The sequence below is a fragment of the Pogona vitticeps genome, chromosome 5 (genome assembly GCF_051106095.1).
Source record: "Pogona vitticeps strain Pit_001003342236 chromosome 5, PviZW2.1, whole genome shotgun sequence".
Lineage (NCBI taxonomy): Eukaryota > Metazoa > Chordata > Lepidosauria > Squamata > Agamidae > Pogona > Pogona vitticeps.
Genome location: NC_135787.1, coordinates 56570363 through 56588196, shown reverse-complemented (window position 1 = coordinate 56588196; position 17834 = coordinate 56570363). Strand labels below are relative to the sequence as shown.

General features: G+C 38.2%; 1 protein-coding gene across 4 annotated transcripts in view; it reads right to left on the bottom strand.

The window, feature by feature from the left end:
- WDR17 (WD repeat domain 17) overlaps positions 1–17834 on the bottom strand; it is an 88360-nt gene that overhangs the window by 41829 nt on the left and 28697 nt on the right. For all 4 annotated transcript variants that reach the window (XR_013545481.1, XM_020803241.3, XM_073001436.2 and 1 more), the window contains exons 5-14: positions 14482–14733; positions 13122–13244; positions 7575–7762; positions 6944–7112; positions 5603–5694; positions 4093–4175; positions 2760–2846; positions 1634–1798; positions 474–676; positions 215–364 (exon numbers count right to left, since the gene is read on the bottom strand). Coding sequence is in view for 3 of the 4 variants with exons in the window: in XM_020803241.3 (XP_020658900.3) it covers positions 215–364; positions 474–676; positions 1634–1798; positions 2760–2846; positions 4093–4175; positions 5603–5694; positions 6944–7112; positions 7575–7762; positions 13122–13244; positions 14482–14733 (1512 nt within the window). In the remaining variant the exon portion in view is untranslated. The remainder of the gene's footprint in view (positions 1–214; positions 365–473; positions 677–1633; positions 1799–2759; positions 2847–4092; positions 4176–5602; positions 5695–6943; positions 7113–7574; positions 7763–13121; positions 13245–14481; positions 14734–17834) is intronic.

The following is a 17834-nucleotide window of genomic DNA, read 5'->3' as shown; positions in this document are numbered from 1 at the left end:
TATCAATATGCATGCATCAATGTGCTATTTTATGGCACATATTTGTAAAGTGCTTAGGGGGTGTGTAAAAAGATTTGTGGAAAAACAAGGATATCAGACATTTCATAAACTTTCCATACATATAATAGAGTATTGGGGGGCAAAGGCAGAAATAAATAAAGGGACAGTTTGGTGTATCTTTAACATCAACTCTCATATATGCATATTTACTCACCAGTGTTTCCTATAATCTCATCCCATGGTCTGTCTGCCAGGATATTTATTTGAAGAGGATTTATTAGAGGGGTTAAAGACCAAAGTCTCACAGTGGAATCTCTAGAACAAGAGGCCATAGTAAAGGGATGACTAGGATGACAGGTCAATCCTAGAAAAAAGATATTTTAATCATTTTGTTTTTAATTTTTTCAATTACAAATTTTAGGTACAGTACATAAAATCTACTTAAAATATAATGAAACTTTTAAATATATTACCATAGACATCTGCACCATGATCATATACTGTATCCAGACAAGTTCCATCTCTTGTATCCCACACCTTGATTGTATAATCCCAGCTTCCCGAAATCAGTAAGTAAGGTATTTCAGTATTCCACAACAATCCCCGTACTGGTGCTTTATGTCCATTAAGAACATTTATACAAGCATCCTGTGTATAGTCCCATATCCGAACAGTGCTGTAAATAAGAAGTGAATTATCTGAACTGCAATATTTGACTACTGACAAGAACTCTTCACATCATAATGCTTGGTTGCACACACTTTCCTTTACTGTAAACCTAATACACAAATGACTGTGTGAAAAACTGGGACCATCTGCTCCAATGTAGTCACTCTTCACCACTGCAGGAACTCACAGAATTATACAAATTTCTGACTTATTTCAAAATGTAGAAATGTTAATAGCTGTGATGTGCATGCTTCAGCACTATGCAAATGAATATGAAGACTACTTTACAGTCTGTCCTTCTTCACCTTCTCCCATCACATTCTCCTCTGCTTTTTTTGACCATGATATTAGTATTTTTGTAGAACAATCATGTGCATAACTACTTGGAAGTAAGCTGCACAAATTTAAAAATGACAAATTTACTAGTATGTACACGTGCAGAAATGTAGTTGTATCTCCTGCACTCCAATGGAACAGGCATAAATGATCATACTAGATGTGAGACCTAATCTAGCTGATGAACTATGAAACAGAAATCTTATGCCAAGAGTTATATACATCAAAGTTTAGTATCATTAATGCAGATGAACATCCTATATATTTTCAAAAGTATATTTAAAAACACCTCAGTCACACTTAAGATGCATGTTGTTAAAATGAGCTACTTTAATTTTCCTGATTTTTCCCCCTATCTGAGCACAGATACTTCATGCCCACAGGAGTATGCCACTTTCCCTACTCTCCATATACTTAAGCACATTCCTTGCCTTTCCACAAATCTTATAGTAAGGAGAAAAAAGTAATGCATACTGCAGCTTTTAACATTTGGCATCACTCTGATGGCTTCCTTGGTAGCCTATATATCTTCTGCTAAATCGAAGCCAACTATCCTATTTAGTTATGGACATAAATGACTGTTACACTGCTCATATCACCACCAAAATTCCAACCCAAATGTGCTTACCCATCATCAGAACCACTGCAGAGGATTCCTTCTCTCAGAGGCGACCATCGTACATTAAACACTTTTGCAGTATGTCCACTGAATACTTTCAGTGGCTGATCCGAGCTAGTTGCTAGGTAATAGACACGGACATTTTTATCTTCACATCCAGTAGCTATCATATCTCTGGAAAAAGAATCACCAGAGCATTACTGTTTAAAAATGGTACAATCAACAAGTATACTTCACTGAAAATTTGCCTTGTATGACTCATCTGGTGTTAGTATTCACAAGTTACTGTATTTTTTGCACCATAAGACTCACTTTTTTCCCACAAAACAGGGGGGTGGAAAGTCTGTGCATCTTATGGAGTGAAGAAAACAGATTATATTTTCCTATTTTCTTCTCCTAAAAAATCGGTGCGTCTTATGGAAAGGTGCGTCTTATGGAGTAGTTCCATCTGTATTATTACCATGTTATTATCTCTCTATCACCTTCTTCATGCAGCATTCCAGTGTATGTTACCCAAAATTCTACTGAGGGGAACACTGAAGAATTCTAATGTTGCAGGATAATCTTTTTCCTCACCAGTGCAGCTCTCCAAAGCATATAGTATTTACAAAATATTCATGTATTCCAAGGACAGATTTTTGAAAAGTATTTTAAAAACCACATCAGAGTAAGATTTATCCACATTTGGCATCAGTTGTTTTCTTGCATTCCTAATTCAAATTATCAGGTAATAACAGCATTCCACAGTTTAGTCAATTTTTCAAGAATACCACCCACAACTGAACCTGGTTTAATCACTGGTTAACTCAAAAATTATTTTTATGTAAATGTGAGTCATGCCATTCATCAAATTACTTTTCCTACAGTCTCAGCTGTGGGATTAAACATATTTAGAATTCACACATAACTGGAATTCAGTACTGTTCTACAAAAGGGCATAAAAGTGTCATCTCCAGTCAGGCTCAGTGTGGAATACTTATTGTTTATATTATCTCATGAAGTTACCAAGATATATTATACCAACAATTATATTACATCAGCTATATTTGTTTAAAATCAAATTTATTTTATTGTCTAGCATTATTTGGAACTAAGAGATGAAATATATGAGGAAATTTACAGAATAATTACTCACTTGTTGTTTTGACTCCAATCACAGCCAAAAACTGCAGCTGGGTGATTGTACTTGTGTAGAACTTTGCCATCAATGGTTCGAATAATACTGAATGAATTGTAAGATGAACAAAAAAATTAGAGATGTGCATGTCTTCTATATTAGAATTTAAGTAATGCTGTTCATTTAATTATAATGGCTCTTTGAAAAATGAACAAAAGGAGTCCCTTTATGAACCACGGGGGCGGGGGGGAGAGAACTAGATCAAAATAATCTCCAATAATTCTTTACATTCATCCTATTTTTAAAAAATGTATATTGGCTCTTCATCAGTGAAGAATAATGAATTAAAATTTCCATATGGAAAAATATCTGACTGCAACTCTGAATGAATGAGCTTTATTACGGTCACTGACCAGCAGATATATCCAGATGTGACTATGATACAAAAATAAAATGAAAAGTGGCATAAGGTAGCAATATAATATCACATGTACACAATCTGTTACAATGTAACTAAATTAGATGGAGCATCCTTAATTTTCACTGGACTGAGTTCAGTAAATAAATTCAGTAGATGTTTAGTAAAGTTTTAATAATAATGTGTACTGGCCACCCAATATTCTATATGCTACACTACTTAAGACAATGAGACTAGAAGTGGTACAGAAGAGTTTACTGACTACAACTCTGCCATTTGTCTGAATAAATACTCAAAAAACCCAAATGAATTAAAAATTTCTGTTTGACAGAAAAAATATAACAGATTCATGTTTCTTTCCCACACAGTGCTACACTTTTTAATGAGCCTTCCAAGAATTGTATAAAAGGCACATCTCCATCATAAGAGAAACATCAAGCACTTAGCAGCTTCATTCACAGAATTGCAATTCAGAGAAAGGTCCTCTACCAGTGATCAGTATATTTGTTCAGAAATTGCATGTCAAGTGACAGATTTACACATCTGGGAATATGCAGTTTCTTGTCAATATATTTTATCAATTCACATTTTACCAGGAGATGGAATAAAATAATGGCCAAAATTCTGGTGCTTAGCATAGTAAATTGCACTAGGATAGATCCACTGAATCAGCGAGGATTTAGTCAGTCAAATATTTTGTATGATCCATTGATTCAAATGAGTCTAATCTAACTGCAATTTACTATACTAAAGTAAGGCACACGTAAGGTAGGTCCATTTAATCAGTGAAACATATGGAGGAGTTCACTCACCAAATTCCTACTGATTCAATGGGCCTATGTTAGTGCAATTTATGACAATAAGCAACATGATTTTGGCCAGCATTTTATCAATATGTTTAGGACAGTTAAGTTGCTTCCAATTGACACTCACCAAAATCCATCACTGCTGCAAGTTGCTATCCTTTTTGAATCTTTATGACTCCATGCAATGCAGAAGATTCCATTTTTTCCATGCTTCAAAAAATGTAAAACTCCTATCAATAAGAAATAATTCACCCCTTTTTCTCTTATTTATAAACATGTCTGATTTGCCACCTTTTCACTAACATGATTCACAGTAGTTTTACCATCCACTGAGTCAAGAATGCATTCATATCTTTCTCACATGGTATTTTGTAATCGTAGAATGTAACATATTTGAAATAAAATATATAGACCAAAGTTAAGACATTAATAAAGAAACCAGAACACACAAATGAATTCTAGTATTCCCTGGCTGGCTTAAGTAGCATGACTAGTAATTTTAGCAGAGAAATGAGGAAAAGAAGGAAGAATGATAGCCAGGTAAAGATGAATACAGTAGTTAATATTTGGGTCAGAGTGATCTATTTGTAATTAAACAATATTACAGTAATGAAAACTATTGACTTCATTAGGATCAGATTTCATGGATCCTGAGTAGCTACAAATACAGGGTTTTCAACCCCTTTTCATTAATACCTTTGATTTATAAAATGTTAGCATGCAGCTTTTAAACACACAAAATTGATGCTGCATTTTAAAATTATTTTATTTTGAATTAGAAAACTTTTAGTATATACTATCAGCAACTTCTAGTATCTTGTCCATCTCTGTATCATAGAAGACAGCATCAATTTTTACTAATGCTGCCAGCTCGAAGTCAGTATTTTTAGGGGGCTGAAAAGTTCTCTCAAGAGGCTATGTATGGGAAAAAATTCCTGTAGGTGAACCTTTGGTTGCCTTTCACAGTTATCAATTGCCTGGGCTAGTACAGTAAAAGAATCACCACTGCTATCCCCATCATCACGGTCAGCTCACCTTGCCTCCTCTTTTCCTTCCCCAGGAGCTGATCATCTGCCTTTCCTTCCCTCTCCTCCAGACCTCACCTACCTCACTTCCCTTTCTCATAGTAAGGTAACTGTTTTCTAACCACTTGCTTACCTAATCTATGTGTGACACAATGCCAGCTGTTGGTGTGACTTTACACAGAGGTAACTTAGTCCCTAATGTCAGGCAGCTAGAAGTTGGGAGCTAAGCCACCTTTATGATTTACACAGTGGTACAAGGCAGACAGAGATGGAAGGGAGGCAAGCATTGCTGTTGGGAATTAAGACGATTAGAAAAGGAGAAAGTTTGGGGACTCTTGGTTGGGTGGGTGTGGAAACAGTGGAATTCACCAATCCTTGGCCTGCAGTTGCTCACCTGCCTAATAAACAAGTCATCTGTATCTTCAAGACTGCTTAACATAAAAGCACTAGTGACCATTCTTTAAAACTTTCACAAAATGTGTCCTAGTTTTACAGTTGATAAACTTTTGTAAAATAGGACTAGTGCACAAACTAAATATTTTCTCAAATAGACTTTAGTGGGAACTGTAGCTTATTTATAACAATATGAAAAGCAAAATAAACTCATCTTACCTCAGTGAAACGGGTTATCATTTTGCCCCGTGGCACATCCCAAATGAAAGCACCATTTTTAGATGTTGCCCCAGCTATGCAGTTTAAGTCTCCTTTAGAAAAGAGTTAATTATATGTATATTTATCCTTTTTTTTCAACCCAAAAGGTATAGAATAAGTCTCTTTGAAGTCAGTGTTTCTTAATTATGAGCCTCGTGGCGCAGTGGTTAAATCGCTGTACTGCAGCCAAAACTGTGCTCACAACCTGGGGTTCAATCCCTGGTAGCCGGCTCAAGGTTGACTCAGCCTTCTATCCTTCCAAGGTCAGTAAAATGAGCTCCCAGCTTGTTGGGGAGGCAATGTGTCACCTGCATAATTAACTTGTAAACCGCCCAGAGAGTGCTTGAAGCACTATGGGGCGGTATATAAGCAGGACACTTTGCTTTTTGCTTTTGCTTTTTAAACTGAACAGTGAGCCTTAATAAGCATTCCAATCCTGAAATAAACTTTTCATGTTTTTTTGGAAATGGATTCCCAAAAGCTTCAGGTACTGTATGTCTACAGTATATCATGGAAGTTAAGTAAATCTTCCCCTTACCAAAGGCACAATTCAGTGCAATGAATTTCACAAATATTGTTAAATTCACTTGATTTCTACAAATTTCTCTGTTCTCTTCCATTCTTTTATTAATTATTATGCAAACTTCATCATTCCTTTCCCTTTTACAGAGAATGCCTTGGTTCCCCCCCCCTCAAATGTAGAATAAGGTAAGCCTTTTGTTTGTTATGACATGTTGGTACTCTGTTGATTCTCACAAGCTGGCCTAATTAAGGAATCTGAAAACACCAGAACACATACTGTATAGGCACTGCATTGGGCAAAACAAGCATACACAGTGATATATACAACTTAAGTTAATATTCTAGATAGCAGCACTCAGGTAGGTGAAAAAAATGCCCAGAAATGGGTTTAACTGGGCAAAGCCATAAACTGGGCAAAGCATAGGAGTAAACCTATCACCAAATGTTAACCAGAGTTGGCAGGCATACAGTTGTAAGGAGCAGACATTTTAAGACTGGAAGGTAATGAGACATAGAACTACTGTCTATATAGCAACTACATTAAATCTTAGAAGTATATTCATATCTTTTATTGACTATTCACTAAGCATGTATTAACAACATCACAACAACTTGATATAGGTAAGATAATTAACACTAGCACTTGTCTAAAACTACCACATAAGTCTTTATTCTTGCTGTTTCTGCTGCAAAAGGTCACTTCTCTGGAAAATCTTAACTACTAATTTAGAAGAATTTCATTTCCTATATTATGCAAAAATTAAGGTATAATATTCTCACCTGGAGCCCATGAAAGGGAATATATTACCCCCTCATTACCAGGAGAAGTATAGACAGCTGTTAAAGTATTTATATCCCACACTTTTATTGTTCCATCAAACGAAGCTGTAGCTAAAAGGTCAGAGTTGTCAGGTTTGAATTTACAGTCAAAGATGGTTTCAACATGACCCTGGAACAAAGATAAGGCCCATATAACATTTCTTTTATACCTTCTCTGGTAGTTGGTAGAAAAACTCTTTCTCCACATCCCTGCTGTATTTTTCTCTCCTCAAAGGCTAAATGCACAAATAATAAAGCAAATATTTATTTACTACAAAATGTTGAGATTGCCCTTTACCAATTAAATTGACTTCTGGGGAAACACACAAGCTCTGAATTACACATAATAAAATGTCAACTTATAAAAATAAAATGAATTGAAACAAAACTCAACTATAAGTTAAAAAACAAATAATTAACATAAATTTTGAAATGAAATTCTAATATAAATCACAAGTAAGCCAACTGAATCAGTGGAACTTGTGGCAGAGCTGATTCCACTGATTCAATGAGCTACTCTAGTTGCATCATTATTTCATGAATATTTTACATATCTGAGCAGTTGAAAGCTTAGAAAAATGAACAAACATACCAGATCTCGAAGAAAATTCCACTTTTTGGCTCCCATGTCATAAAGTCCCACTCCTCCATCCATGAAACAGCAGACAGCATGTCCAGGGGGAAGAGAAAATGCTTTGTTTGGGGTAAGAGTTGGAGGAGGTACAGCCTCACTTGTGGATGACATGTGATGATTTTTGGAGGGAGATTGTGAAGAAAATGCTGAATTAAGAGATAAAATATATTTGCATTCCTTTTAAATGTTTCATTGTTAACAAAAGCAGTGTTACTGAACACTTGTAACCAGCAGTGATCATATTTTACTTACAGTGCAGCTGAATATAACATTTATACCTGTTATAAAAATACTATACTGTATAAAAATAGGTGCTCATGAATTTTAAACAGTTTTACATCACTTAAAAAAACACACATTGTTTGTTAACTGTTTTTAAATGGGCCTTGATTAGATACAGTGACAGAAACTGGTATAGAGGCCTTGGCACTTTGATCCTAAATCTTTACCTAATATATTTCCTTAGAAGTGATTGATAATAGAACAAGATGAAATGATAATAGAACCAGCTCCCCCATGCCCAGGAATAATTACATCCTACCAGAAGCCTGGGAACAACATTTTAGAGCCCTGTATAGCAGCACTGAATCTGCAGAGTATGAAACTGATGAACTGGACAATCTCCCTCAATGGCCACCAGTGAATATGGCAGAAGTGAGGAATCTCATTCAAACCCTGAAACCTGGTAAAGCTCCGGGTTCGGATTTAATCACTACAGAATTAATTAAGAAAAATACTGATTGGTGGGTACCAATTATAACATCCTTATTTACAGCAATTGACAACTCTGGGAGAATTCCCAAGGATTGGGGGCTGGCGATAATTGTTCCTATATATAAGAAAGGCAATAAAGATCTTCCATCAAACTATAGACCTATTAGCTTACTCAATATATTAAGTAAATTGTATGCCAGACACTTGCAGTGGAAATTACGAGATTGGATTGATCAAGAGAACTATATGGCTGAAGAACAAGCAGGATTTAGAGAGGGTCACTCAACACTGGATCAATTCGTGATTCTGGAGCACTTAATCTCAAAATATGCTTCTAAGAAGCTTGTAACCCTTTATGCAGCATTTATTGACTTTAGAGCCGCCTTTGATTCAATCTCAAGGAATATCCTATGGGCCAAATTAAGAGACTCTCCTATTGACAAACGCCTCTTATTTTTAATTAGAGCGCTATATAAAAATACCACAATACGAGTTAAAACTAATGCACAAGGCCATCTTACAGCTTCTATCAAGACCGAGAAAGGTGTAAAACAGGGTTGCATACTGCCCCCCCCTGTTATTCAACCTTTACATAAATGATTTAGCCACTCAGTTAAATCTACCGGAGCATCATTCCCCTAAGTTGGCAAGTATACATATTGCTACATTGTTGTATGCGGACGATGCCGTGCTTTTGTCAAGGACACCAATAGGACTTAAGAGAATGTTGTGGGCACTCTCCAAATATTGCCAACAAAACCGTTTAGAGATATATTTAGTTACTGTGGGCAGCCTAGGAGGTATACACAAGTTTGAAATACATGTAAAATAACTCAATAAGTGTATGTACAACAGTATTTGTAATGTATACTTTGACCACTGGCTATGCTACCAAGAACGATGGTAGTTACAGTCCAAAAACATCTGCATGAGAATTAAAGCTTATGGAATGCACTGCTAGTACAGACAGGTTTTATTGTGTACTGAAAAGACATACAACACACCTTTTGCTCATACACATTCTGTTTAGAATTCTCCAGTATATCACATAAAATCCATTACTGCAATATTCACTGAAATATTTAATAGGATACTATAGTTGTGCATCACTTGACAGTTTGAATAAATGCAATGAAGATAATACTAATAACAAAGAAAAAATAGTTAAGCACATTTTAAAAGGTTAGTAATGAAGACCTAGGAAACAAAGATTGATTCTAAAACAATGTTGACAAAGCAGAGGAGGAAATTATGCAAGATTTGGCCACTGAGAATAATTAGGAGGAGAAGACTCATTAGTGAGTTTTAAGACATTAGCAAATTAACTGACAGAATATTATAGTACAGAAAATAATCTGCCAATGAGTATAGCACTTTGGAGCAGATGAAGAGGGTTTTCTTGAAATGCAAACACCAACTTCTGAGAGGCAATTCTTTTGGGACTCTAGCATGAAAATAACTTTTTCAAAGGGCATGACAGCACACAGGTTTGTCCCAGCCAGATGAGAACTTCTCTCTATACAGCACTTTGGCAATTGGTTCACATAGAAAGGTTTAATTATGCTGGGAAGATGTGTTTCAAATGGCCATACATCACACCAGACCCCCTCCTCTCTGGCTCTTTGTGAGACAGAGGGTGAGAGGGATACCCCACTCACTGGACAGCCATCCCTCCTCAACAACAAAACTAAGAAAATGGACCCCAAACCCACACCACAACCTACAGTGAAACCTCAGCAGGAGACATAGAGGATCTGACAGAAGACATACAGAAAGTGATGATGGGGGGGGGGAGTTTCAAGGAGAAAAGGCGGGAAGAGAGAGGAAAAAGAGGGTGCAGTTTGAAGCAGGAACGGGGGAGGTAGAGAGGAAAGAAGAAAAGTTGGGAATGGGTGTGCATGCAAGATCCATGGACTGGATTATGGAAGAGATTAAAAGTGCCCAAAGAGGAAACAGATTAAAGGAGAAGAGCAGAGATTCCACCTAGACCTTTTTATTGGGGAGAAGCCAAGGCAAGAGAATGGAGGAGGAGATTGAGAGAGGAAAAGAAACAAGTTGAGAGAGAAAGGGGAGAACAATTGGAATGGAGAGTAAGGGAGATGAAGAGAATGAGTTACAGGGAGGATCCTGGAAGAGCCGAGACCCCAATAAACGGATCCTGTGGGATGACAACTTGGATGAGGAGACCGTGCCCTTGCTGGAAGGCCTAACGAGGCAGACCGTAAAAGACTGGGTCCCCACTGATCTACCAGGACCATGGAATAATAGTTATGGAAACCTGTTCCTGTTTGACAAATGGAAACCCCTTCCAGACCCGTTGGCAGAAGGAGAAAAAGCTCATAATCATGTTCTAGACACTTGTTTATTGTTAAAATGCACCAATAAATCTTTCACCTGCTTTGAAGCAGCAAAAATCTACTGATTTCTTTGAACTAAATATGGAGCCAAAAGTCAAACCCTCACATATTGGTGCCCAACACGGGGGGCCTTCGACACTGGGAGGCCCAGCAGAAGACTGGCTCCACAAAGTAACAGGAGAACAAGAAACCATCATAAAACAACTAGCAGACCAACAATTACTGATTAAAAACTGGCACAAACATACCTGACTACACCGCTATCGTCAGGGACAACACAACAGAAAACGCTGATAGTAAGCCAACCACCCATAAAACTACAAAAAATGGGACCACATGATGACCCGGTGGCATTCCTCAATATGTTTGGATGATTAGCGACAACGGCACAATGGCCAACGGAACACTGGCTACTGATCCTTATATCATATTTAACAGGACTACCACAAGAGATAGTAGACACATTAGACCTGACAGAGGCAGGCAATTATACAAAAGTCAAAACTGCCATCCTAAACACATTGAACTTGAACGAAGAAGCATATCGGAGACGGTTCAGAGACCTATGACTACGCCTGGGAATCCATCCAAGAACCCTGGCACAAAAGATGAGGGTCAATGCCATGAGATGGGTGCAATCCAAGGGAAAGATGGCAGACCAAGTGTTAGAAATTGTGATTATGGAACAACTTACCTCTACACTAGGAGCGGGTCCCAGAAACTGGGTGATGAAGAACAAACCCGCCAACCTAGAGGTCACTATAACTTTGTTGGAAGACTATTTAGGAGCAGAAGAGTCATGGTTTAACAGAGGAATGATGCAGGTGGAAAAACCCAAAGACAAGATGGCCGAAGCAGCAGGGAACGCGGATTTGAGAGGGCCGAACATCCAAACATACAAAAAAACACGGCCAGACAGAATAGAGTTTGTCAACCAAACGGGTATCCAAATACCAAGACCCACGATAATGGCAGAACCTACCCAAGCGTGACAAGTGGCAACATGGACCACACCAAAGGAATGTATGGTGGCGTGTTACAGTTGCGGGCAGTTTGGGCATATTAAAAAATACTGTCCAACTGAGGAATGCACGTGGGCAAACATATATGCCCTCATGGCCAAGGTTGGTACAGGTGATCATCCGGGCTGGGTAGTCAAAGCAAAGGTGAATGGAGTATGGAAAAGGGCTTTCATTGATACTGGATGTAGCAAGACCCTTATAGGAGACTTGCTCAGGGACAGACTACCTGAACAGATGTTTATCAAATGTGTTCACAGGGATGTAAAACCTTATGGAGTGGCGCAAGCCCAAATTGAAAAAGGAGACCAGATAAGAGAAATGGAAGTTGGGGTGGTACCCAGTTAGGAAGAGAGGTGCCATTAGGAAGAGACTGACTGGGAGTAGAAGAACTGACACAAATGATAGCCGAGGTCCACAATGGGGGAGCTAAAAAATGTATGTTAGAGGAAGAAATGTTAAATATGTCCAGAGATCAACAGAGGAACTGGCAACAAGATGACATGAGACTGGGGGAGATCTGACTAAAGGCAGTTCTGGAAGGAACTACATAAGAGGGAGAATAAATTTTGACATGAGGGATGGAGTATTGTACCGCATAAGCAAAACAGACCTTGGGGAAGAAACCCAGATGGTACTACCTGAAAGACTTAAAGGATTGAACTATCCCATGATGTGCTGCTAGCGGGATACTTGGCAGTACAGAAAACATTGGTGAGAGTGCAGCAAAGGTTTTTCTGGCCACACATGTCCAAGGAGGTAGAGGACTATTGTCCGTCCTACCCTACATGTCAAATCACTCAGGCAAAGCCTCAACCTGGAGGAGAGTTAATACCTATGCCCCTAGTGGACCGACCCTTTGATTGCATTGCTTAGATATTGTGGGACTATTGGTGAAGTTGGGGGGGCACTTGTATATAATGGTGATAACTATGCAACCAGGTACCCGGAAGCGATACCCCTGCGTACCACCACGGCCAAGGTCCTAGCCAAGGAGTTGTTAGGGGTATTCTCTAGGATGGGGTTTCCCAAGGAGGTTTTGACCAACCAAGGGTCCAACTTTATGAGTTTAACCTTCAAGCAGATGTGGGAGTTACTAGGGGTTTCTGCTACATTCCAAACTTGGGGGAAAATGTTACAGGACTTCAGAGAAAGAGAAGGGGATAAATGGTGATGAGTTGAGAAAATTATTTGTAAACTTCTAACAACCATTTTACATTAAAAAAGAAGAATCTATTATAAATCCCAGTGATCCAAGATTGGTATCTGTCTTGGATCACTATTCATTGCCTTTTGATGACTATTTAACATTTAATTAACCCATATCATGTTGAACAGGTAAAAACATAGAAGTACAAACTCAAAAATGTGTAGTTTGTTCATTGATTTGGTATAAACCAGAAATGCATACTTACATTTTTTCTGTGGAGGAGAACTGAGAACATGTAAACCATGGAAACCTGTTTTCTTCAATTTGAAGTTATCTATTGGTGTTGTTCGTGACACATTCCAAACACGTAACACACCAACCTGAGAATCTGTATTTTAAAAGACAAATTGTATTTCTTTTTTGGATTATGTTACATATAAAGACTTTGTTACAGATAACATAAGAAATTAACAAAGACCATATCTGAAGGAAAATATTTCCAGAGAGGAGCAGAAATGGCAATGGTGTCACTATCCCATGATGGCCAGATGGATCGGCCAATGATTGTGTCTTAAGAGTCCACATCCAGTTTCATGAAGTGTTACAGATGAAGCCAGACATTTTCAAACAGTGCATGAGACTAGTTTCATGAATCACATTATACAGTGGTGCCTCGTTTGACGATTACCTCGTTAGATGAGGAAATAGCTTAACGATTAGTTTTTTGCGATCGCTAAAGAATGACTGAATGGGCTTTTTTCGCTTAACGTTGATCGGTTCCCTGCTTTGGGAACCGATTTTTCGCTTAACGAAGATCAAAAACAGCTGATCGTCGGGTTTCAAAATGGCCACCTGCTGTGCAAAATGGCTCCCCGCTGTGCCTTAGGATGGATTCCTCACATTACAGGCACCGGAAAATGGCTGCCCTATGGAGGATATTTGCTGGATGCTGAATTATTTTGCCCATTGGAACGCACTGAACCAGTTTTCAATGCATTTCAATGGGCTTTTTCATTTCGCTTGACAAGGATTTTGCTTAACAGCGGTTTGAACGGAACAAATTATCCTCGTCAAGCGAGGCACCACTGTAAGCACAAATAGCAAACTGAACATGTACCAGGTGTATATACTCTCACGTCATGGGTGCGCCCTCAGTCTGATCCTTTCTTTACTTATCAGACTCCTAAAAAGAGTGTATAAGTACATGTACACTCTTTTTCTCTATCTCTCTCAATACAAAAAACAATACTTTTTAAAAACCACCTGCAAAACTATTCTGCAAATGGAGATGAGGATGAATTACAAAAGCTATTCTGGAATTCTGAACACTAGCCAACAGATACTATAATAAGGACAACCTTTTTCCACACCCATCTGCCCCAGTTCAACCTAGCAAGACCCAGAAATCATAGAATTATCACCTCCTACCTTCAAACACAGAGAATCTATTCAGTTTTGACAGGATGATGGTGCTAGCAAATCATCTTTTCCCCTCTTAAAAGACTGTGTATATCCTTACCTTTTAGCTAACATATCATGCAATTCATATTTTGTTACCACAAAGCAGGCTGTAATTCATGGCTCTGAACTTTATGAAATTAAATATTATTTATTTTTTAAATTACCTCCAGTGATAAACATTCCAGGAGCACTAGGAACCCAAGCTAAGCACTGCACAGATGCTGCGGAACTAGGGAAATTAAATGCAGTAATACAGCACAGAGAGTCTGAATCAACCAGTCGGATTCCATTATGCAAATTTGCAGCAAGAAGGTAGTCTGTTGACAGAGGGTCCCATTCAAGAGCAGTAACTGGATCTTCTTCATCTGTTCCCTCAAGAGATTCTGGTCTCAGAACATGTTTCTGACTCTTAGTACCTTGAAAAGTAAAAATGTATAATTCAAATGCAGACAAGAGTTAGAAAAGCAGAACAAACTTATCCTAATACTGTATTTATACTGAAGATCACTTTTAAAAACAGATCTTCATGGACATTGAACATGTACCCAGAGGGTAATAATCCAGTCAAGCATAGGCATTGTAATACTAAATGTCAAAAGTTCCCGTTAATGAAAAAGGAACACTCTTTGCAAATACTTAGCCTTACTATCTCATTAAAGTCCTGGCTGTGAATGTCCTGTCCTGTCCTGCGTTGCCATTAAAACATATGCAAAATCAAACTGCATAGTCTAACAAGTAAAATCCAAGAAACTGGGATATGGTTGCTATGAAACTTATTGCTCCCAACAGACATCATTAGCTCTAGTATGACTCTACAGTGGGGTCTCGATTTAAGAACTTAATCCGTATTGGAAGGTGGTTCTCAAGTCGAAAAGTTCTTAAGTCGAATCTGCATTTCCAATAGGAATGCACTGAAAACCATTTAATCCATATCTGCTCTTTTCTGTCCATAGAAACTAATGGGAAGCTGCTATTCTGCCTTCTGCCACTAGAGGGGGATATTTTCTTTCTTTTTCCCCCTTAGGTTCAGGGAAGGCAGGGAACACTAAAGGCAGCACTTTAGAACTCTTTTTTTTAAAAACGAAGCCAATTTTAAACAATGTTTTAAAGCATGTTGTGCTGATTTTTTCAGCACAAAGGCACTCAGGCAGGCTTTTTAGGTGCTGAGCAAGCCTCCGGAAGCCTGCTCAGAGCCAGCCGATCAGCTGTTAGGCGGGGAGAGGAGCTGGGAAAACCACAAAATGGCTGCCAGGCTCTTTCTGGGTGTCGGCTTTTAGCTCTTTCCTGCTCTTTTTCCTGTGGTTTGGGGGCTACCAAGGCCTGGTAAGTGACTTTATTTAACAGTACAGTATTTATTTTTAAGTTTCTGACCCTTTTCCCCCCTCCAGAAGCCTCTAAGGGGAGGGAGGGGGGACTTTTCCCCTGTTCGTAACTCGAGGGAAGTTCGCATGTCGAGTCCTTACTTTCCCTATAGGGCAGGTTCGTAACTCGAATTGTTCGCAAGTCGGGTCGTTCGTAAGTCGAGACCCCACTGTATTAAACTATAGCAAGGGTAAGAAACCCTTGGCCAAGCAGACTTTTGCCCTACAAACTATTAAGTCCCACTCACCAAGTTCAATGGTAAAAGACTGTGGATGATGTCTAAAATATCTAGAAGGCTAAAGGGTTCGTATGAAGAAACAGTTCTGTAGGGAAGATAACTACTTGAATGTTTATATGAAGTTTACATGTATTATGAGTGGGTTAACCAAACAGAATAAAGAAGTGTGTTATTTACTGAACACTTGGATATATTGAGTGGCTGTCAAATTGCAACTATATGCCAATAAGAATAGTTTTAGAAAGGCAGGTTTGAGACAATGTATACAAAAACAGACACATCCAACTCATTATTGGGTTCTCAACATGTTGTCACTTTGGAATTTCAGATAAGCTTTGAGATTGATTAATAATAATCTGGATGAACAGTATATAGAAGGCTGAAGCCAGGATAAATACAGTTTTAGCAGTTAGCCAGTGAGCAGAGACGGGCAAAGAACTGCAAAATTCCAGTCATCTGGAACAGAAAGCCAGCAGTGGCACCGAGTAGCCGAATTGGGAATAAGAGAGCTGGCCAGGTAGTTGAAATTAGTCAAGGCAAAAAACATCTGCTGAGGAAAAGAAAAATCTGCAGCAGCCTCCAGGAAAAAAAGAAACCAAAGTGGCAGTTGGTGACCTAGGTAAATAAATTGCTGGAACAGTATGAAGACATTAGGGAAAAGTCAAGGATAGATGCTTTAAAGTAATAGCATACTATTAAACACAGAATGAAGACTGGACGTTAGAGGTATCCTAAAACTGTCTGGGGAAATCCGGTTGTTGTAGTGCAACCTTCCCAACAGCATCTGCACAACTGTACTAAACACCAAGTCAAGAGAACTAGCTTGTTTATTAATTGGGGTAGACCCAGATAGGTGAAATGGCTATTGATTAGATGAGGAACAGAACTAGATTGAGTGGTTACTCTTAAAGGCTGTTGTAACAAAATTGATATATCTAAAGGAATCCGATTACTTATCTTTGCTGGAATAAATGCAACAGTATAAATTGCAGCAGCAAACAGCTACCAGTTATAAGGAGTCATTGAATGCGTTCTTTGTTGCTTGTAACTTCTTTACTAGCAATTGGCCATTGAAATTTGCCTTCTTAACTACCAGCAATTCACTGGCATACATAATAAGAGGATTCTAACCAACATCATTTAATATAACAAATATTTATAACATCCTATTTACTGTTAAATTATAGTTTACTGTATATATATTCAACTAATGTTGAGTAAGACCTTTATCTATTGACCCTACAACTAGGCTGAGCTACCTAAAGCACAGAGAGAAGTACTGAAGTGAGAAAGTTTTGTATTGAAGTTATAGGATGACAGGAAAAATAAGGCTTCTCATAAGATACCATCACAAGAGTAAAATTGCACTCAAATTACACTCCCAAATGAAATGTAGCATCAATACATGGTGACTGATGTAGAATCTCCACAAGTGGTGGTAGCAGAGAAATGCTCTACAAATGCTGAAAATGTCCTCCACAACATGGTGGCAATAGTGAGATTTCTGCACTAGAGCATCCTTCTATCGTTCTCAACACTATTTCAAAGTACTAGACTTGGGGCAAGCCAACCCTATATTGTTCTTGCTCATGACAGCTGATTTTCAGCAATATTCCACAATGCATATACTGAAGGAAATACGAGAGTGAACATAGGAAGGTTTGCCTATTTGGGGCCTGCAGACATGCTGGATTATAACACATCATCCCTATCCAGAACTGAGTTTGACCTGCTGGCTGAAGACAATAGAATTTTAGCACATGTCTAGAGCATGTCAGACTGGACAAAGCAGAACCTTATCACGCAATAAATTTCCTCATTTCAGAATTCAAATTCATTTCTGTACGATTAAAACTTGTGCCTATAGGTTACTGTGGAGCAGGCTTCACCGAACTCAGTGGAATTAACTTGCATGTA